Here is a 23,783-nt window from a genome sequence, read left to right on the forward strand (position 1 = left end):
CAAGACAATACCACATCATTCGTAAATAAACATATACATGTTAGCACAATGACTTAACGTGTAGGGAAACCATAACACTAAATGCAAACACCTCCAAAGAAAAGGCAGGAGGATGGGGTGGGGAGGGTACAGGGTGCAGAGGACAGGGCTGTTTTCTTTTTCTAACACTGAATCAAATATGGCAACTGTTAAGATTTGACAAAGTTGGGTCATGGATATAGAGATATTCCTGACATTTTTTACTATGTTTGAAATTGTTCATAATAAAAAATAAGCAATGTAACCAAGCCAGAATTTTATTAGGAGGATGAAAATCCACATCTAAGACAGCAAGGACCAAAAGTTACATTGTAGTAACTTCGGTCAGTGACATGGGGGTGAACCTGAGAAATGTCCCCAGAAAGATGAAAAAATGCAAGAGAAAATACTACATAAGGATGTGAATGTAGAGGACAAGATCCAAACCAAGGTCACGGGTGCTTCTTTAGTCTTTACCAGAATGATGGAAACATTTCAAATGTCTTATGAATCAAAGACATAAAAATAAAACGTCTGATCTGGAAAAAAAAATAGACTACAGTTCAAAAGAGCTAATATTGGGGGCAACCCAGGTGGCTCAGCGGTTTAGTGCCACCTTCGGCCCAGCGTGTGATCCTGGAGACCCCGGATCAAGTCCCACATCGGGCTCCCTGCATGGAGCCTGCTTCTCCCTCTGCCTTGTCTCTGCCCCCCCCCCCCCCCCCGTCTCTCATGAATAAATAAATAAATTTAAAAAAAAAAGCTAATATCATTGCTAAAATGAAAAGACCCAGACCTAGATACAAGTCAGTAAGATTCCTAAAGCAGAAGGAAAAGTCATAGGAACCAGGACGGTGATTTCTGTGCAGACAAGTTGGGGAAGGGGACTTATCGATAGTGTATTAATATAGGCAAGTTAGGAAGGCAAAGGATGTTAACTACCTTCAGAGAGTGTCTGAACTATTTTTGAAATACCCTTTATTTTCACTGAAAAGCAGGTTTACATCCTTTAGTGAGATACAAAGAATTCTCTAAGGCCTTGATTTTCTTCTTGTCTTTGCTAATAAGGAGTTTAGAGTTTGGCGACATCCAAGACTTAAGTGACTGTTTTACCTCGTGTGATTATATTTGTATTTCTGGTTTGATTTCTGTTCATCTTACCACACTTATTTTTAATTATGGTGTGTGAATGTGTGTGCATATATTCCACAGTTCCTCAAATAATTTTTGTGCATTGGTGAAATACAAGTGATTTAAACCTACATTCAAATGTCTTGGGTGAACTCACATTCCAAAAGCTTGCAGGGCTCTAGCAGACAGTAGCCCTTAATGATGAGCTATAGAAAAGACCACTGGTGGTAATTAAGCTAGGGAGGGTGCGCTGTCATGATGAAAACAACTTCTACATTATGAATATCATCATAGGAGTAGAGCCAGTCTTAAATCAGAGGAGAGAGTCTGGCTTACGTCCTTACTCTGACCCACAATCCTGTCCAACAATTGATTGAAAACCCTGTGGGGAGTCTGTGACAGGAGCAAGCCAAACTCTCTCTGGGTCATGGATTAAGCTGTGCCTAAGAAACTTTTTTTTTTTTTTCCAAAATAAATGGAAACAAGAGTAATTTGTTCTCACTTTCAAATAGATATTGGCATATTGATTAAACCCACATAGAGAGTGAAGGGAAGCCAGGGGTTCAGCTGAGGGTTTGCAAGCACTGAAGCATCACAAACCGACCTCCATCAGAGAGAAAACGATGAAATGGTAGTGCTGAGAATTCACTGTCTGGATAACAAATGGAATCCTGGCAATGCTTTCCATGGAAGGATTTCCTTTTTCCATGTTTGAAACCTACACCTTGAGAAATTACCATCTGGTTGGAATTTGCTGAGCAAGAAAACACGAGGATGGAAGAGCACAGGCTTCTGGCCACAGTGGGTACAGTCAATATACCATCCATCTGCTGGGGTCGGGGGCTCCTGCTATGAAGCCGGGAGCAGTAAGGCCAGAAAGGCTGGCTGGGGTTAGATTACAAAAGATTGTGAACATCAGGTTAAGGAGTGTGGCATCTATCCTGTGAACAGGAAGAGCAGGAGTGTAACATGCTAATAATGGGGGTGGTTTTATATTAGCCTAGAGCGGGGGTCCAGGGTAGCTTGCTGTGTTCTGGCGTTGCACCTCTATATCCTTTGGCCTCAAGCACATCCTCAGAGATCTCCCTCAACACCCAGCCCAGAAAACCTTCTACCTGGATTCTCTTGTTCCTCATCCCCTGTCCCTTTGGAGAAATCCCACTCAGCCATTCCTAATGTCACCTCACTGGGAGACCTTTGTCAATCCACTTCCCAGCTTTCTGATGCACAAAATCAATCACTGTCCCCCTCTCCAAGCTACGGAGCGCTCTCTGTATATTGCACATCACTGTACAGGCAGTTAGTTGAATGACAGTCTGGTCACCAGACTAGATCATGAACCCCAGGAAGGCAAGAGCCAGTTCAATCCTCTTTGAAAAAAGTTTGGTAAAAATAACTACTTGTGAAATGAATGGCTGATACTTTTGGTGACTTCTATACTAGAATACACCTCCTGCTTCATGCTTTTCAGTGCTAATTTTTATTTATATGAAGCTGTGTTCAATTTTCTTACACGTTTTGTTCAGTACTATTCAAACTACAGATCTCAAACACATTAGTGAACAGTAAAAATAATTCAGTGGGCATGGCCATGTTCTTTTAAAATGGAACCAAATGGGGCGGGGCTGGCTGACGGTAATAGGGCCGAGCGGCTGTTCACAGAGCAAGTGAAGATGAATGCCAGAGGACTTGGATCTCAGCTGAAGGACAGTATTCCAGTTACTGAACTTTCAGCAAGTGGACCTTTTGAACAGCATGATCTTCTTCGAAAAAGGTCTGCCTTGTGTGAAAAATGAACTTTTGCCCAGTCATCCTCTTGAATTATCAGAAAAAAATTTCCAGCTCAACCAAGATAAAATGAATTTTTCTACATTAAGAAACATCCAGGGTCTGTTTGCTCCACTAAAATTACAAATGGAATTCAAGGCAGTGCAGCAGGTTCAGCGTCTTCCATTTCTTCCAAGCTCAAACCTTTCATTGGATATTTTAAGGGGTAATGATGAGACTATTGGATTTGAAGATATTCTTAATGACCCATCACAAAGTGAACTAATGGGAGAACCACACTTGATGGTGGAATATAAACTTGGTTTACTGTAATCTGTTGTGCTGTTCATGAAAATAGAGGGGCTGCATGTTGTTTATAGTCATCTTTTTACTATAATTTGATGTGTACAGCATTAAAAGTACTGACACATGATAATTTTTGCCTAAATAGTATTTGTGATCATTTGAAATGATTTAGTCTTTGGTTTATGGCCATGTGACAATTGAAGCACTAAAGGAAGATGATTTTAAAACTCCCAATTTATATGAAAACAATAGCCTTCTATATGTCTTTCAAAAATTGTTGTTAATGAGTATTTTAAAATTGTACAGGTTTCAATCCAGCCTGTTTTCTGGGTATCCCATAAATTTAATTTTGATTACCATTATCAGCATTTGAGTCTACAACCTTCATAGTAGCATCTCAGAATAAATATCTGTAATTGATTTCAGTGGTAACACTTCAAATTAAGTACAGAGTAGGGTATTTATATTTTACCTTGTTTCACTATAGCCTGTTGATACTTATAAGAAAAATACTGGGTTTATTGATGCTATTTTAGAATTGTAGCTATTTGATTCTTTCAATTTGAAAAGTATAAGTTCAAAGGTTTTGATTTTGGTCTTGTCTTTAAAATGAAAAATCAACCAGCATATGTTGATTACCTTGTTGTAATGGATAGATTTATATATCACAAGATGATTAAATAGAAAAAAATTACAATATTCATGTACACACACCATGTATCCCTGAACAGATTCCATAATTATTTAAAAATAAATCTTCATTATAGTTAAAAAAAAATAAAAATAAAATGGAACCAAATGGTATAAAAATATAAAGCTCTGCATTCAGCATGAGTGGGTATTGTTCTGGGAGACAGTTGCACACACACGTATTTATACGTACATTTGTGTGTGGTGTGTGTCGGGCTACAGTGCAAATTGCATATTCTTACTGTGGGAGGCAGTCCAAAAAAAACTGAGAAATATTTCGCTCTAGTTGATTTTTTGAATGCTGGTTAATTTTCCAGTCTGATTGCCATTTTATTTTGAGCAAAGGTTAGATTTTCTAATTTTATTTTTATCTTCAAATTGAGTTCCTCAACCTTAGCACTATTGACATTTCAGGATAGATCACTGCTGTGGATGCCCGTCCTGGGCATCGTAGGATACTTAGCAGCATCCCTGGCTTCTACCTACCAGATGCCAGTAGCACCTACCAGAGTTGTGACAGCCAAAAATGCCCCTCCGGCACTGCTACCTGCCCCCTAGGAGGCAAAATTACCCCCATTTGAGAACTACCACTCTATGGTGCCCCCAAATAATTCAGGCATTCAGGCAGCCTTTAGGAAATGCATAAGACGATCGGAAGCAAAGATCCTGGAGGCTCTTACTGAAATGGAAGGTCTGAGGATACCAATCTGCAAAGTTTCTTAACCTCTGTCAGGTTTACAACCAGGTCCCAACAGGCCACTCTCTGACTGCACAGAACATCATCAGTCTAACCACAAGATTTTCACTAATGTGGCTAGACAGAGCAGTGCACAGCAGGACACAGAAAGTGTTTGGGGTCAGGAGGTCTTTTTGGAAGCAACAAGAGGGCTGAGAAAGAATCCCAGTACTGTTAGCTGAAAGAAGTAGAGCCTTGCAGTGAAAGAAGGATGTCAGGAACCTCACGTGCAGGGTTTCCACTGGGACCATGGAAGCAACAGTCCCCTTGCTCTGAAAAGAAGCTACAAGTACGTAGGAAATACAGGAAATAAGTGTATGTGGCAAGAAGTGACACTACTCTTCCGTAGAAGGGCCTGACCATGCAAGTGGGGTCTTTGCAGCAGAGAAGTGGGTAGGGAATGAAAAGAGAACTGACCAGAAGTGCCATGAATCTAATACTTACAGCCACTGTGACCTAGAATTAGTCATATAATCTGGTGACGCTTCAGTTCCTAATCGGAAAATTGCGGAAGTTTGACTATGTCCTTAAACTACCTGCTAGTTCCAAAATTCCATGACTTGGTTTGGCTCTCTACTTTTTTCTTTTCCTTAAAGCAATACAGAATTGCCTTACTGTCGGTCTCCCCTCCTGTCTCGTTGGTTTCCATTCCATAGCCACAATGATCCTGTTTAAAATGTAGATCACATCATATCACTCTGCCGCTCAAAATACTTCAAGGTCTTTGCACCTAACTTAGAATAAAACCCAGAGTCTTCACTGAGACCTACAGTGTTTGACCACTGGCCTCTGACTGTCTTTCTAATCTCGTTTCCTATCATTTTTGTCACTTACCATGTCCCTGCCACGAGAGCCTCCTTACAGCTCCTAGAGTATCCCAAGCCTGCTCTCACCCAAGGATCTGCACGTTTGCAGCTCCCTCCACACAGAGAGAGGGATGCTGCTCAAATCCTTTTTGACAGCCCATCCCAAAGAGCAGTTCCCTCCATTCTCTCTGCCCTCTTACTCTGTCTCTCTTCCTCTTAAGACTCATCATTAAAGACATATTACTTATGTAATATAATGAAGACTAATTTTATTATCTACTTACTTTCAGAGACTGACTCTCGAACATATAGGCTCCATGAGGGCAGGGATCATCTATCCTGTTGACTGCTAGACCCCAGTATATTATAGGCATTACATATACATTTTAAACATGAATTGGCAAAAGAACATTTACACAAGTGAAATAATTGCTGTAGATTCAGAAATGAAATACTTTCTTGGGCATCCTCAAGACATTTTCCAACTTAACATAATTACCAGTGGTGATAATGTCTGAAGTAAAGAGCAAAAAACAAAACCAAAAAAGGCCTAACTTCAAGTTGCACATAGCCTTTAAAAAAAAAAAAAAAAAAAAAAAAAAAAACCTTTGTTCTTTTAACTTTCATTGTTCTAATTCTTTCTGTACTGGATGGCCTTTCATTCATTTTATTTTAGAAATTCACTCTCTGGGTTCTTGGTACCATGAAGACTCAGCATGGGTTACAAGCAGGATGTCACAAAGCCCTCAGATCTCTGCAGAGATTTCAGTTTGTGCTTGCGAACTTTTCTTTCTATTGCTGAAACTACAATCTAAAATTAGCTGCCCTCTCCCCTTTAGGTTGGGACTAGTTAACTGGGGAAGAAGTCAATCATGTGAGGCAAGTGAGGGAACTTCCCTGGGTTCCCCTTCTCAACCACCTCTGGTGATGCCAAACTGATCCCAAAGGTCTTCCAGCTGTGAAAGTCTGTGAACTACCGCCATCTGCTGGGTGGCTTGGGAACTACCGCCATCTGGGGGCGAGGCTTCCTACTTCCTCCCCAGGAGCAATTGTTGGTCATCCCCCAGGGTTTGTGATCCTTCGGACGTCTGGCCTTTGCGATTCCTTTATGACCAGATGATCAGGGCTACTGATGGGAGCAAAAGAGACATACATTTACATTTTTAAGTATGGTAGACACGGGGGTTTGAGTAAGATAGCTGCGCTAATAATCCACATTCCCTGACGGATCTGTAGCTTAACATACAGGTGGGAATGAAAAGCTGGAAATAAAAATTCCAGTATGAGACCTGAGCTTTGAGGCAGATGATTTTTCCTTTTGAAACATAGTTTTGTCTTAAAAGTGTGTGTGAACAATGTGCTTTACTATGTACATTACTTATCAAAATACTAATAGTTGGGTTTCATATGCCATCCATATTACCAATTGGCTGCACACATGAGTCTATCCATGAATAAGTATAAGGAAGGGATAACAGTCCTGACCTACTCTGCTGTACAGAGATGTCAGAGGGGAAATATAAACGTAGACAAGCTGAAAGCTAAGTAATGGGCATTAGTGGGAGGCCCTGCTTTGTATATAATAGTGAAACAATCTAAGTGTCTATCAATTAAGAATTAAATAATGTGGTAGAGCTTTCCAATGGAATATACTATAGTTATTAATGATGTAGATCTGTATTTGTTGATATTTAAAGATGTGCCTAGCATTTTGTTACACAGAAAAGTTATATGTACTCTGATCTCAGCATTGGATTTTTAAAAATCCTCTAAGATTATAGACTACGATGTTAATAGCTGCTATGCCTAGATGCTGAAATTAAATATAATTTTCATTTGGATTTTTTTCCACTTTTAATGTTGTTTGAATGTTTTTTTCTAATTAAGTGTGGATTACTTTTTCTACTTAAAGACAACAAAAAAAAGCAATTTCTGCTTTGACATTATTGCAATGGTTTCCCTGGTTGGTCTCACTGCTCTTCTTCTGGCCTCTTCCCATACTGGTACCTGTGCTTTCACTGAAACCTAAGTGAGATCTTTACATTCCTCTGGTCAAGCCCCCAACCCTCCCAGTCTTCTCATCTCCTCTCCAGTAAAAGCAACGTCCAAGGGCCTCCAACATCCTAATCAACTATTACCATGACTTCACTTTCCCTGCTACCTCATCTCCTTACAGACCTCTCCCCCAAATACCCCTAATCCAGCCACACAGGCCTCCTTTGTTCTTCCCTGAACATCCCAGGATGCTCCTGCATCAAAGCCTCTGAATTTGCCTAGAACACTCTTCTCCCAGGTGGATCAATGGATAGATTAGATAGACAATAGGTAGATAGATCAACTGATCTATTGCCCCAGGTACATGTACCCAGAAAATTCACCCCATCTTTCTTCCTCAAATGTCACCTTCTCAGGAGGCTTTCTCTGACTGCCCATCCCCTTGTCTGTTTTGCATTTTGCTAGCCTTTATTCCCATCTGACACAGTATGTACATTTTTAAACTGATCTGTTCATTGCCTGTCTGCCCTGACTAAAATGTAAGCTCTGCAAGGTCAGAGACTCTTTTCGTCTGTTTTGTTCACTGCTGAAACCCCAGTATTCGAAACAGTGCCTTGCCACCATGGCACTAAGTATTTTTTGAAAGAGCAAATGGGTATGTTGTAAAAATAACTTGGGGGAACTGATTCTTTAGGAAAAAGAAATCCCACAAACTTTGGGAACCAAGTTGAAAACAAGGTCATCACCAAACTGCACTCTTATCCAGGATCTGCAGCTAAGTGACCTTGAGAAGACTGTTGAGTCATTCTGGGCCTCCATTTCCTCATCTGCCAAATGAAGAATTAGTCCTCGTCCACTCTGAGTTTATAAAACTTTCAGTCAACCAAAGTTGACTATGAGACCTGTCAACCTCCCTTGTTTAAGGCAAATGCTAAAAAAGGCAAAGATGAATGCGATAAGGTTCCTGTTCTCCATCAGTAAGAGTGAAAGGCTGAAACATAATCCCATATTTTTGGGATCTATATTAAAAGGCCCCAATCTCTTATTATATGAAATGATACTGTTACTTCTCTTGGTGGATTCCTTTCTTCCATCCCCCAGTATCTTCCCCTCCTCCTGTCCACTAGGGCCGCCCGGGCCCTGGGAGGCTGACCCATGGTGCTTCCAGCGGTGATGTGACCATCTGGAGCGTCAGCAGGAGAGTGCAAGCAGGAAGGAGAGGAGTCAGCAGTCAGCAATCTCTGTCCTCCAACTTCCAGTCTACTAGGTTGTCACCGACACAAGTCTGAAGGTCACAGCTCTTGCTGGATGGCTCTCCTTGTCTGTCTCCAGGTGCTGGCAATTGCTTGCTTTTGCTTTCCTTACATCTACCCAAACTTTTGCAAAAGGTTCCTTAGCTAAACTCACTTCAAATTAACTAAGTGTGAGTGCCTCTGTTTCCTGCTGACACCTATGATCATTAGAAAAATCATCGTTGCTCCCATAGTTCCTTCTTACGTGTGCATCTTTGTTTCATATTTGGTTGCATAATCAGAAGAGCTCCATCAAACTCAGCCAGTGTGCACTCTGTCCCTCCTCCATGTCTGTCCCGGAGTCCATCTGATTTCATGGGCCTCCTCTCTCTGTGCTAAACCACCACTGTGGTCCTCCTCTCTCATGCAAGAACCTCAGTGATTCATAGATTTAGATGCTAAGAGATGATGGGCGGGGGTGGGGGATGGGATGGGGGTGGGGGATCTTGCTTTTTGTGTAAAAGCAAGACGTCCTCCAAAGGAGATAATGGAAAAGATGAACCATGATATAAGGAGTATAAAAGAAAGGACAAAATGAGTAATAAGGAAATAGGAGGTAACAAAAGGAAAAATAGTAAAGAACATTTGCATATTACTTCAATATATTAATGTTTCAAAATCCACTGAGACATTGAGACGGAGTGCAGTAAGTAGTATACCCTTGCTCACAATGTGGCCATGAAAGAGCAGCTGACTGGTTCAACAGATGCTTCGGTTGAAACTAGAGCATCACGAGCGCCTCTTCTTTGGAAAATTATATTTTTCTTATCATTTGTTTTAGTCTTTCTTCCTTAGCTAGCCAGCGGGGGTAAAATATCCGCGTAGTGATTATAAGTAAATGTATGGTAATGTGAGATGTACAGAGGCCTCTGAAGAACAATTAATAGGTAGCAGGTATTTAAACAGCAAAGTGAATCATTCCCTTTAGAACAAATAAAGTTGTGCAAATGAGCCCTACTCGGATTTACATGCATCGAGGTATTAGCAAATCAATAGGGCGATTACTGTGGAGGGCACCTGAATGTAAAATCGCATTTGAGGTTATGTTTATGCACAAACTGCACACTTAAAATGCAGATTTACCTAGGCTAGGAGGGAAACAAATGATTTGTTCTTCCTCCTGTTCTCTTTTTCTGTCTTACATTCCAAAGATTTACAAATCCATGAAGCTCACCAATTTACAGGCCTAACTCAAGTTCCGGGCATGATGCCCAGCAGAACAACCATCCTCAGCTTTCTCACTGTTCCTGGAGACCAGCGCAAACCTGTCCAAATGCACCTAGGTTGTAGGCTCTCTGGGGCTCTCATTTCTATCTGAAGTTTTATGTGACAATTAAAATTAAAATTAAATTTCAGGTGAAAATTCAATTTCCATCAAGGAGACAATTTCATTTGTATGCACTAATTGATTCTTTCCAAGTGTGATGTAATTGCTACCAAGTAGATTCTCTAAGTTTCCCGGACAATCTCCTGAAATCTGGGGTGGGGGAACCCCAGTAAGATACCAGAGAGGTCAGCAAACTATGACCCTCAGGCCAAATCTAGTCCAGTTACCTGTCTTTATACTTGTGAAATAAATTTCTAGGCCCAAGATGGAGCTGCTTCTGCCTCTGCCAGGGGTATCACATCAGCAAACAGAACATAGGTTTTCTTTGTGTCCCTGTAAATGCTCCTCATGACCAGAAATTGAGCCAGCCAATCCCAAATGCCCAAGCCAACTCTGAGCTCTATACTTATCCCAATATAAGTATAGAGCTTTTTTTCCCAATTCATTTTCTATTTTTCTCCTCCTGCTGCTCATTCTTTACCCTGCAGATGCTTCCTGCTTATCATCCCATTTTGCAGTTCTCTGGAATCTTGAGAACGGAGACTGCACATTTCATGAAGTGTTAAAGTTTGTGTGTATCACCTAAATTATCTTCTTTAATCCTTTTAAATAGTACATGAGTTAAGTGGTTTTTCCTTCCTTCAATGGTTGAAAACAAGTTTAAAAAATATCTTGCGACATGGGAAAATGATATGAAATTCAATTTCCCATGCCTGTTGATGAAGTTTTATTGGAACACAATCACACATATTTTATTTTATTTTTTTGTCTATGGCTGCTTTCACACTACAACAGCAGAAGTGAACTCAGAAATTCCAAGATATTTACTACCCTGCCCTTTACAGAAATATCTGCTGATCCCTGTCTAAGTAAATGGTTAACTTTGGGGAGGTTAAAAACAAGCAAACAAAAATTAGAGGTACAGTATTTATAACTGTGAGGTCTCTCTTTCTTTCCTTCTTTTTTTCTTTTCTTTTTTTTTTTTTTTTTCCTCTTTTTTCCCTGAATTCAAGATGTGCTTGAGTGGTGAGAGAGAAGAAATTTTGTTAGCAAAATTCATTGTCCCTTGTAGTTTTAATTATCTAATGTCTTCTAAATCTGCAATCTTTTAAAACCAACCAACCAACCAAATCCATCCTAATGATTCTGCTTGACCTAATTCTCCTAGTCTCTTCTATTCTTCCACTTAATGTCAGGGCAGTTTTTGTCCTTGACCGTTTGTTTCTGAAATCTGACGTTTGTTTCTGAAATCTGACATTCTAATATCCTCAAGGCTCAAGAGCAGAGCTCAGGGTGTGGAGTCATAAAGGAAAAGCGATAGACCGACTGGCGGTCACCTGGAGGTCAGTTCCACCATCCTCCCGTAACTATGCATGGAGGAAATACTTATTGATGTCTCCTTCACCTTGAAAAGTGGGCAGAGGGACACCTGGGTGGCTCAGCAGTTGAGCGCCTGCCTTTGGCCCAGGGCATGATCCTGGAGTCCTGGGATCCAGTCCCACATCAGGCTCCCTGCATGGAGCCTGCTTCTCTCTCTGCCTGTGTCTCCGCCTCTCTCTCTCTCTCTCTCTCTCTCTCTCTCTCTCTCTGTGTGTGTCTCATGAATTAATAAATAAAATCTTTAGGAAAAAAAAAAAAAAGAAAAGTGGGTAGAGGTCATAATCCCTGTTTCACACGTGTTTCCTCAAAATGATCTTTAGAAGTAGAAAATATTATCTATCTCAGACATTATTGTACCCATTTTAGAGATGAGAACGCTGAGGCCCAGAAAGATTAAGTGACTTTCCTGAGTTCCCACAGCAACATAATAAGAGAATCGTTCTCCTGGCATCAGGCCCAGGCATGCCTAACGGATTCTGTTCCACCTAAAGTTACAGTATTTGGAGGCAGTGAGGAACTTTTCAAGAGTTGGTGAGGATTTTTCATAGGCACTGACCAAAAGAGGCAGTTGGCTATACATATAAGTTATGGGGATTTGGGGAGAAGCTGCTCCAGTCCCTTCCTGTCTGCTTCTTACCCATCCCTGGTGCACATCACTGCTTTCTATTCCCCACTCGCTCCCTCTCCACTCACTGCTGCAGCCAATTCAAGGCACTGCCACCAAATAGGAGCCCTTACTAGTGACTGGGGATAAAGGAACTCTACTTGTGGCTAGGTGTGTAACAACATGCACTGAGGAACCCTTGCACGCTAAGCAGGTCTCTGGGGAGACAGTCAGGAAGGATCCAAACCTCAGAGCAAAATTAGATTCACTCACAGACATTCGCATGATAAGGTTATATAAACAGATACACAACCCATGCCAGCTGCAATGTCCCAGTAAGCAGGAAGGTAGAGACAAGAAGGGGGTGGCCGGGGTGGGGAGGGGAGGATAGAGAACATCATGAAATCAACTCTACTGTAGAAATTTGATTGATTTGGACCAGGATGGGTTGTCTCAGCTCAGTAGAAGAGAGTGTTTCTGCAACAGTTGTAGAAAATGGGCTGGGAGGTGGGGGAGCATTTGGTGGAAACCAAATCCACACTGGCAACCAAACCCACACCGGCATCTCACACCTTCCTATGCCATCTCTGAAGGTCTAGGCCCATGATTAGACTTGCTAGAACCAAAGGGAAAATGCACTTGAATTGAGCATAGAAATGTTAACAGCAGCTTATTCTAAATAACAAGAAAGAAAACAGGAGTAGACATGGGCTTGGTCAGAAAATGTCTCTCCCTCCCTCACCCCCTCATCAGCAACTTGTGCTCTTTTGATCACGAGATTCTCTTGCAAAGGCCTCTTTTCCATCCTTACTGTCTTGAACTTAAACCCCCAGGTTTTGCTCCCTTCTTTCCTTCCTCTCTCCCTCTCTCTCTTTTTTAAATATTTTATTTATTTATTTATTTGAGAGAAAGAGAGACAGAGACGGTGAGAGAGAACACAAACAGGGAGGAGAGAGAAGCAGAGTCCTCGCTGAGCAGGGAGCCTGATGTGGGAATCGATCCTGGACCCCGGGATCACGACCTGAGTCAGATGTTTAACCTACTGAGTCACCCAGGGGCCCCTTCCCTCCCTTTTTTATTCTACTTTTTCTTTTTTGTGACACATTGCAATTCTGAAGTTGGACTTTTCCTGTGAACCTTGCCAGTGGGGAAAACTGGTGGGTTTCTAGACTACCTTTCTCCTTCCATCTTCTCTTTGAATTCCCCAGACAGTAGCAGGAGAAAGTTTCCAGCCTCCAAAATAGTCATGAGCTCTTGTCTTAACTCACAAGAGTTAAGAAGTCAATCACCGACTCCATAAATATTTACTGAGCATCTACTTTGTGCATAGTGTTGGGAGCACAGCCCTGAGCAGGACATTCCAACTCCACTCTGAAGCCTATCCTGCAGAAGGGATGCAGATAATAAAATGGTGAGCATGCACCATTTTATTTCAAGCAGTGAGCATGCTCTGAGGAATTTAAAGCAGGAACGGGGCTCAGGTAAAGGAGGGTGGAGTTCAGTGAAGTCTGTCTGAGGAAGTGACATCTGAGCTAGCAGGGGTGCGAGCGGCGGTCATGGAAAGATCTGGAAAAGAGAGTTCCAGGCAGGGGAAACAATGGGTGCAAAAGCCCCAAGGCAGGGAAGAGCAAGATGGCTTTGGTGAGGAACAAAATAGCACCTTCTGTTGAGAAGACCCTGACAATACCAAGGACACTTCAGCAAAGAATTTCTTGGTTCTTTCTCTGCCTAAATAATGAAGATAGAACAGGAGAAATGAAGTGGCTGAGGGTGTTCGGACCAAATACCATTCTCTGAAAAGGTTATGTAACCCTACAGTTGGTCAAACGTGTGAGTTCTTTTTCATTCCATTTCATTTGTCTTTGGGAAAACAAACAAACAAACAAACACAAATTTTGGCTTTTTACTTCCACCATTTCCATTATTTCCAACTCGTGCGTGCCCTCTTTTACTCTTTCCAGCCTTTTCAATCACACTAAGCTTGGATCCCAGCAAATAAGCGGCCACCAGACGGGGCAAACACATGTCCTACAAAACCACATGAGTGGACCTGTGCCCTGAGGCCCCACAGAGCCCCCTGCTCCACCCAGCTAATTTCTGAGATCAATCACAGGGAAAAAAAGAATGCACAGTGCAATAAAGCAAATATAATGTTGGCATTTCTTTCTCAAAGAAAAAAAATGAGCAGGATGGGGTAAGGAGTGGCAAACCATGACCTTTACTTTTGTATTTCCTCAGGGGAAATAGGATCTGATATGTGTGCAAAGTCACCAGCAAGAGGTTGGCAGTAAATACAGGGTAGCATCATTGTTATTCAAGGTCACCAAAGTGATTCTATTTCTCATTAGAGGATCTTGCCGCTGAAACATCTTAATATTTTCTTCCCATCCCACTTGTAATTTGGTGGAGCTGAGGTGAGATGTGGGCATTGGGCACACGGGGCACCACTTCAGAGAAGCCATCAAACCTTTCCTCACTCCGAGTGAGCACCAAGTCCAAAAATCACTGGGCCTCGGCTCTGATTAACCATACACACTAGCAACTGAGATCCACCACTGGCCTGGTCAGCAGTTAAGCTGCTAATAGGGTCTGGCATTAACAGGTCAGGGGAAGTCAATGCCCTGTCAGTGGAGCTGAGATGTTCTCTTTCCTTATGAAAGGAGGTGGGTGTAGACCTAAAATAAGGAACAGAGGGGCCCTGCCCATGGTGGTGTCCAGGGTGGGATCTCGAGGAATCCCGTTGGGCCCTCTCCACCTTGGTGGTCAACGTGAACATTCTGTTCTGAAGCTCACTGTTGAGGAAGCAAAGAAGTTACTACACCAAGAAAACATCCCTGTGGGGTGGACTTTGAAGTGGAGAAACGAATGGTTAATTGTAAGGCAGGATTTGAACTCAAACTTAGCTGACTGCAAAGCTTTCAAAGACTCAATTTTTAAAAATTTATTAAAAGGGATACTATTGCTCCAGCACAGGGTTTCTGTGAGAATTAACATGGAGGGGCGCCTGCGTGGCTCAGTCTGTTAAGTGCCCACTCTTGGTTTGACTCAGGTTGTGATCTCGGGGTTGTGAAATCAAGCTCTGCACCAGGCTCCATGCTCAGCGCAGAGTCTGCTTGGGTTTTTTTTTTTTCCCTCTCTCTTTCTCTCTCTCTGACCTTCCCCCTGTGCATTCTCTCTCTCTCTCAAATAGATAAATACATTTTTTTTTTAAAAAAAAAAAGAAGAATTGACATGGCATTTCCTAAGTAATGCCCTCAGCACAGTGCCTGGCTCATAGGAGGTTGTTGCAACAGTAGCCTTGATATTGAGAATTTATTATGTTTCAGATAAATGCTATTTGGTAATTAGGTTATTTTATATATGGAAAATGGGCTGGGAAACTAATAATCTAAAGTAATAGCAGAATAAGGAGCGTGAATGTAGTGGAATACAAGGTTAACAACGAGTTAACATATTGGAAGCAATCACGAGAAAAGAACTCCCAACTGAAATACCAATTAGAGCACATTCTTATGCATTCATGAAACCAGCCCCCTCATCAATTCTATTTCTGTTTTCCTGATTTGAGCCACTATATACATGTAAAACACAGTTAAATTTTATTTATTTAAGAATATTTCATAGTTGAGAGTTTTCACTGAATCAGCCGCCTCCCCTACACATAATTACTTTGCAATGATACAGTGTTAGTTCACAGGGGAGATGGATCATATGCAACGTTACATATGGTGAAGCAATTTCACATGCCTCATCCCACTTAATTCACAAAGCTGCCACCCACCAGTGGGGAAATAATTATCGGTAACTGCAAACTCAGACCAGTGTTTCCGTTTAAAAAAGAAAAAAAAGTTAGAGATGTCCCAACCTCTGCCCTCCTCCTGGGACTCAGTCTCCACACCCACACCCAGGGCCAGCACAAGTTGTCACATCTCATCCTTCTACTTCCTTGTCTATGTGGAGAAGGCGATAGGAAGGCACAGAGGAAATAAGCAAAGAGGAGCTAGACTCTGGGGAAGCAAGTAGGGTGGGAGGCACACCACACCGAGCAACCGCTCAGCCCATAATGTAAAAAGACGAACAGCATGTTTCAGATCCTGGGGCCTGCCCCAGCCACTGCCGCCCCAATTTTGGCCATGTCCCCCAAAGCTTAACCAAAGATTATACCACAGATCTCATCTAGCAAAAGTGGAAGGAGACCTTCCTGGACTTGAAATAGAATCGTTAACATTTCTCTGGAAAGGAGCTTCATTCTTTGTCATATGACTGGGGAGTTTTAGCTTCTAAACCCTAAGGAAGAAGAATGAAACAATTGCTGGGTGATCATAGTTACTCTTTAACTATGAGCGTAGGTGTGTGTGTGTGTGTGTGTGTGTATAGGTCTATGCATGTGGGGTATATGCCTATGTTTGTGTGGGTACAAGTGTATATCTGTGTCTGTGTGTACATATGTGTGGGGAGTGGCCTCACCATAGCCCCATAACCCTCATCAATTCAATTTAAAAAAAGAAGCTCTGAAATTCAAGGTTTGGGTAAGGACTGTTTTCAGAAAAGCCAAAATTCCTAGGACTTGGGGAATGTGGTAAATCTGCACCCCTGCAAACAGCTATGGCCTTGGAAGTCACCATGTGTGAGGAGCTTATTCAGATTGACTAACCAATATAAATAGGGCTCTGCATTGGCCAATAGAAGCACTACCTAACTGGCAGTGTTTGGTAGGCTTTTTTTTCTTTTTTCTTTAAAATCCATTTAATTAACATACAGTATATTATTATTTTCAGAGGTAGAATTTAGTGATTCATTAGTTGCATATAATACCCAGTGCTCATTACATCATGTGCCTACCTTAATGCCCACCACCCATTTACCTTATCCCCCCACCTACCTCTCCTCTAGCAACCCTCAGTTTATTTCCTAGAGCTAAAAGTCTCTTATGATTTGTTTCCCTTTCTGATTTCATCTTATGAAATACCAGATATTGGCAAGGATGCGGAGAAAGGGGAACCCTCTTGCAGCTGGTAGGATTGCAAACTAGTACAGCCACTCTGAAAAACAGTATGGAAGCTCCTCAAAAAGTTAAAAATAGAGCTACTCTGTGATCCAGCAATTGCACTAATAATGTTTATCCAAAGGATACAAACATAGTGAAGCACATGTGGACAAATGCATCCCAATGCTTATAGCAGCAATGTCTACAATGCCTACAATAGCCAAAATGTGGGAAGAGCCCACTTGTCCATCCACAAATGAATGGATAAAGAAGAATGGAATATTACTCAGCCAGCAACAGAATGAAATCTTGCCATTTGCAGCAACACAGATGGAACTAGAGGGTATAAGGCTAAGTGAAATAAGTCAGGCAGAGAAAGACAAATACCACGTGATTTTACTCATATGTGGAATTTAAGAAACAAAACAGATGAACGTAGGGGAAGGGAAAGAAAAACAAAATAAGGTAGGCTTCTTTTCTGAGAGTTCTTCTCTAAGGTAAAGAGGACCCAGGGTGGCAGCAGGGATCTTTAGACATGGGAACCTGGAAGCATTTGTTGTTAAAACTGAAAATATTACACAATTTTCAAACAAAAAAGTGCCAACATCCCAGCTCTGAGGTCTCCCCACTAGAGCATTCTAAGTTTATGGCAATATGCCCCCCATTTCCAAAAGACAGAGATTTCTAAGCCAGATGGGCAAGGTGGTCAAAGCAAGTGCAGGTCTTGCTTGAATCATGCGGGAACTTCTTAAACCCTAAACCATCATCAGAATCTGACTTCTCACAAAATCCCTGGGGGGTTTAATAGACAGTGGCCCAGGCTTCCCGCAGCCCACCAGGAGGAACTTCTGCCATCAGATGACCCCCAGCTACATGTCAGTGTACCAGATTTGATTCTCCCTGCCCCTCATTCAGTGGGCCTGATTTGTGTCTTTGGTTACGCAGGTGAACACTAACCCTGAAGAGTCGGGGAGCATTACTGCTTTGTCCTATGATTCTAAGATGAACCCATTTTCTCAAAAGATGCAAAGGGCAGGAGGTAGGGGGAGGCTGCAAATCATCTTGATATATGATTTGTTCTGTAATTGTGAAAACGCTGACCTCCAACTCCCCAAGGATGGTGCAGAAATAAACCTTCTGCTGACCTCCTGTACACAGAAACAGCCTGTGTCCCCATGGAAAGCCTCGAGCTTCCAAAGTGCTGGGAAAAGCACAGCAGGAAAAGCTGAGGATAACCCCAGGCCAGGCTGTCCTACTGCAGGGCACTAAGAAACTCTTGTCAAGTGAGTCCTGGCAAGGCGACCTCAGCCAAGCAGCCTACGTCTGTCCTTCAAAGGGGCTGTGGTACTCACAGGAGGTCCTGATGGTGTGGCTGCGCTGGCTGCGGGGGCTGGAGCCGTGGCGATTCACGGCCCTCACGGCAAACTGATAGTTGGTATTTGGATCGAGGCCCTTGATAACCATGGAGTCCATCTGGATCCGCTCTTGGATTAAGGTCCAACTCTTTTCAAAATCCGGTCTTTATGGACAAAAAAACACAAAACAAAACAAGAAGCAGTAATTCAGGAGGAGCAAAAGGGAAGGGAAGCTTGCTGCCTATGGAAAGTAACAGCATTCACACTCTAGAAGCAATACTCATAAAAACGAGTTAACTTTTCCCATCTCAGAGTCATCTTGATTTTAAATCATAGGTCATAATTTTTAGGTCTCTGCCTATAAAAGCAAGTAGATCATTTTTAGGGTCAGTTTTAAGTGGTGTTTAAACATCATCTGCTTTCCCTCGGCATGGGCTTGACTATGGTGGAAAGATCCCCACATAGGAGTTCCTTTTCCAGGACTTTGCCTTCCAGATGTTTCATAAACAAGCCTTCCCCTAACAGTCCCCACTCCCAGAGGTCAGGAGAGCATAGATTCCATCTATTCACAATCTGTTCACAAAGTAAACAAATGTAAGTTTTATAGGGTGACTAATTGCATGAACTGCCATGGGAAAACCCAAGAAGATTCTGTTTGTGGCCATTCTTGCTCTTAACAAAATTGTACAGCTGTGCCAGCTTGCTGACTTTTCATATGTTCTTCTAAGAACCCTATAGAGAATGCAGACCCTCACTTAGAGCTCCCACCTGGGAGGCAATCAGCAGAGGGTAAGGATACAAACCAGGATTGGACAGCGCCGCATAAATCCTACCTTTAACTACCTACTAGCTGCTATTTAACTTCTTTAAGGAATAAAAGTCCTTATCTAAGAGGACTATCATGAAGATTAAATGAATCTCTATCCTCAGCATAGTGCCTGGCATATTATAAACACTCAGCAGATTCTGGCCATTATTTAAGGGACTTACCCACATCACAGAGCTAGCAGACACCTCTGGGTCATCTGCTTACTACTCTATACCTGTGTGCTCCAATGCGGTCGGTTGCACTGGCCCCTGTGGCTAGTCAGCTCCTGAAATATGGTTAATCTGAACTGAGATGCGCCGCAAGCGTAAAACATACATTGGATTTTCGAGGGAAAGAAAGACTGCAAAATATCTCACTGATCATATGTTGACACGGTAATATTTTGGATTCAGAGGGTTAAAATATGTTATTAAAATTGATTTCACTTTGTTCTTATGGCCTTTTTAATGCCACTAGTAGAAAACTTCAAATTTCACATACCGTTTGCGTTGTATTTCTACTGGACAGTGATGCTCTACATAGCGGTGTCCCAGTGTGTCATGGGGTGGGGAGTGGGGAGAAAAGCATCCCGGGAAGTAAGAACTGCAAGACGAAACTTGGAGATGGTTGTGTATGGCTGGGGGATGGTATGAAGGGCCTAAATGGATATTCTGTATTAATAGCTAATAAAAATTACCATTTATCAAGTGCTTGTAAAGTACCAACCTTGTTCACAGTATCTTTGAAGGAGATGTTAATATTAAACATCCTTCTCCCCTTGTTTTTACAGAGGAAACTGAGGCATTAAGCAAGTAAGTAACTTGCCCGAGTTCATACAGCTGATAAATGGTGAGGCCAACTCAGGTTGATGAGGAAAGGCTGGATTAAGAAGATCCTTGATACTGGATGAAAGAAAACTTGGGGCAACCATGGTCGGGGAGGCTATGCTCCATCCATTAGCTTGCTTCCTGACCACTTCTCAGTTGTTCAGTCGCTAAATGCCCCTGCTCACAGATATTTAGAGAAAGGCAGAGAGCAAAAAAAAAAAAAAAAAGAGTGATATTTATCCTTTATGAACAACTTATCAGGCAAGGAAATAGAGATCTATTTTGCCGAAAGGAGATACCTGTATGATATATGGATTTCTCGAATATATGCTTGCTTAGTTTCTCATGGGTGGGAATTAAAAGCCAAGTGGAGTCCTTAAGCCTAATCCATGATGTTTCCTCAAGTTCCCCAGGCAGACAAGTAGTCTGTGGAGCCCATATCCCCTAAGAATTCATCTGTTTGGAGAAGCAGCTGTCACAGGGCGTGCTCACTGGAGGAAGCAGGGCTCATTTCTCTTTCTTGATATCCTTTCCCTAAAGATGGACTTCTTGTGTGAACTAACTTTGTCATCAAAGAGAAAATCTCAGTGACTGGACGGAAACACATTTCCAAACTCAAATTAGAACAAATCACGTCACAGAGGAAAGTCACCAGGGATACCTAAGAGTTGACAGAAAAGATGTGTGTGATCTTTAGATAATACTCTCCTGTTCTCCTTTGCTAAGCTTTCCTGTGGCATTTATAGAGGAAATGCCATGAAACTGCTCTCAGACCGTGCCATTGTCTAGCCAGGACTACCTGCATATATTTGCAACAATCTTCATGTAGAAATTACAGCACCATCCCGAACCCACACACACATAAAAGGGATTATATTTACTTGTTCGTTTGATGCAGGGAAGAGAGCTATATTTTCAGGGAATAAGAGATTGAAATCATTAACATTTAAGTCATGATATCAAGTGAGAGAGCCACGCTCATGCGGATTGAATACCAGTTCAAAACCTTTAGCATTTTGCCTCTGATTTTGTCACGGGTTTCACATTTAAATGTTTTTAGAGTCTCTTGAGGTACAAAAGTGCAAAGGTGAGGTTGGGAGAGAGAGATAACTAGGCAAAAGGGTTGTCTTAGATCACAAACAATAGCTTTATCTTTCTCCACTGAAGAAAATCATTCTGTTCTGACTACAGTTGCCAGTCAAATCCTCATAGCAACATTGGCCTGCCAATTTCCCCTTCAACAGGAAGCATGGGGGGAGCAGTAAACTAAGAAATGTGCTGCCGTCCCAGGTAAAAATGGGCAGCCACCAGCAGGGTGGGCACTGTTAGCGCTTTTCCAAATATGGGATAGGGTTGGCTTGGGCACCCTGCATACCAGGAGATGAAATGCCTTTGGAAGGTGTTTCGGCTGCGGAGGTCTGATGGGGCAGATATGATGCAGTCAGCGCCAGCTACTCAAAACTTAAGTAGCTGACTCAAGTAATGACTCCCTGGTTCATTTTGGTGGGAAAGAGCTGCACCACTGGCAATGTTAGAATCCAGCCTGTTTATCAGATATCTTTACAGATCAACTCGTCCAGATGTCTGAGAGCTCTCAGAAATTACATGCAAGATTTTATGTGTGAGCATCATTTCAGTTTCCTAAGTGATCTTAGCTTTTTATCAGATTTTCAAAGATAATCATGATCCCAAAAGCTTTAAGAGTCACTGACCTGGTCCGGTGTCTCTCTCTACCCATCTGAACACTAAAAAAAGGTCATTTATCCATAGAACAACTGAGTGGTATATCTTCCTGTCTTATTCCCTTTTTTGTGGCATTTTCACTCACTACCTTGTCTATTGCCCACTTCAATCTTATGTGAACAATCATTTTTCTTGGTACCATCAAACCCAGCAGGAGGCTGCCTTGGGCTAGTTAACTGGTATGTGATTGATTGTCAACAGGGCACCCATCACAGAAGCTATGTTCTAGGAGGCTCCAAGGAATTGTAAACACATTTCCATTCTTAGGGAGTTTATAATCTAACTGGGAGATAATATATCTAAGGATCAGTGGGAAGCCAGTGAAAGATAGCATATTTCAAGTATTATACGGCTGACTACTGAACAACATGCTGACATCCCTGTGCAGCCACAAAGCCATGTATAACTCTTGACTCCCACAAAACTTAACAGCCTACTGTTGATCTTATCAAGAGTATAAAGTTGGGCAGCCCCAGTGGCTCAGCAGTTTAGCGCCACCTTTGGCCCAGGATGGGATCCTGGAGACCCGGGATCGAGTCCCATGTCCCATGTTGGGCTCCCTGCATGGAGCCTGCTTCTCCCTCTGCCTGTGTCTCTGCCTCTCTCTCTATGTCTCTCATGCATAAATAAAATCTTAAAAAAAAAGTATAAAGTCAATTACCACATATTTTAATTGTTACATAGTATCATATTCTGTATTTTTATAATACAGTAGGTTAGAGAATAGATAACCTTATTAAGAAAATAAAAAAGGAAATACATTTACAATATTGTATTTATCAAAAAAGGATCCATGTATAAGTGGATCTACACAGTTCAAACCCATGTTGTTCAAGAGTTAACTGTTTTTGAATGGGTCAATGTGAACTGGAATGCTGGTCTATGAGACCAGGAAAAACCTAATTAGATTTCAAATATATTTGGGTTCTGATAACTGGAAAGGAATAGAGTATCTTTGGGTAGAGGAGAAACAAGAGTAACATCAGCTCTCTGGATGATCTGCCCATATTAAACACTAGCTACATGTAAAATATAGTACGGGATATCCAAAGACAGTAAATAATACAGGTCCTGGAAATGAATAACAATGAATCTATATAAAAGATGGGTGTAATGTATAAAAACATTAGCCATAAGTAGGTAAATGAATATATGGCACCTCTGTGCATATCACACACAAAGCTTTCCTTATCAACCTCCACTTAACCAACTTGTCAAATTAACCAATGATCTTCATTTGTTACCACTAATTCAGCTACTGGCTTGTCAAGAGTCAGTTGTGTTCATTCCCAAACCTACTTATGACTTTGGTGTTTGGTATTATAATTATGTTATTTAATGTAATATTAGATAAACTTGTGAAGTATGAGTAAAAAATAAACGTGATAGCTATGTTAGATGTTTTTGAAAGACTTGATAAAGCTGAACGACTAAAACATAATTGCCTTTGATGTGGTATGTGTGAGTGTGTGTGTGTGTGTATTTAATTATATATAATGAAATATTATTCAGCCGTGAGAAAGAAGAAAATTCTGCAGGAACACAGATAAAATAAGGACATTATGCTAAGTGAAATCAGGCAGATGGAGAAAGACAAATACTGTATGATTTCACTTTTACATATGGAATCTAAAAAGGTTGAACTCAAAGAACCAGAAAGTTGAGTGCTGGTTGGCAAGGACTGGAGGGTGTGGGAAATACAAGAGGTTGGTCAAAGAGTACACACTGTCAGCTTTAAGATGAATAGTTCTGAGGATCTAATGTGTAGTATGGTGATTATAGTTAGTAATACCATATGTTATTCTTGAAATTTGCCAAGAGAGTAGGTCTTAAGTGTGCTCACCACACATATGTGTGGCATGTGCACACACACAAAGGCAACTATGTGATTTTAAAAATCATATCGTATATAACCTAAATAAATACAATTTTTATTTGTCAATCATACCTCAGTAAAAGTGAGAAGAAAATCTAAAATAACCAGAGGAATTTTAGGAAATGCAAATAGTTG

The 23,783-nt window shown here is 41.5% G+C and overlaps 2 protein-coding genes across 3 annotated transcripts in view; one reads left to right on the forward strand and one right to left on the reverse strand.

The window, feature by feature from the left end:
* Positions 1-23,783, reverse strand: part of EGFLAM (EGF like, fibronectin type III and laminin G domains) — a 182,196-nt gene that overhangs the window by 67,351 nt on the left and 91,062 nt on the right. For both annotated transcript variants that reach the window (XM_049109317.1, XM_025436293.3), the window contains exon 7: positions 18,392-18,558. In XM_049109317.1, the coding sequence (XP_048965274.1) occupies positions 18,392-18,558 (167 nt within the window). The remainder of the gene's footprint in view (positions 1-18,391; positions 18,559-23,783) is intronic.
* Positions 2,770-3,352, forward strand: LOC112652677 (proteasome maturation protein-like). Its single transcript, XM_025436297.3, is given in 2 exon segments — positions 2,770-2,918; positions 2,920-3,352. Coding segments are annotated over 2 exon segments (426 nt in total). The 5' UTR covers positions 2,770-2,822; the 3' UTR covers positions 3,250-3,352.

This window comes from Canis lupus, chromosome 4 (genome assembly GCF_003254725.2).
Source record: "Canis lupus dingo isolate Sandy chromosome 4, ASM325472v2, whole genome shotgun sequence".
Classification (NCBI taxonomy): domain Eukaryota; kingdom Metazoa; phylum Chordata; class Mammalia; order Carnivora; family Canidae; genus Canis; species Canis lupus.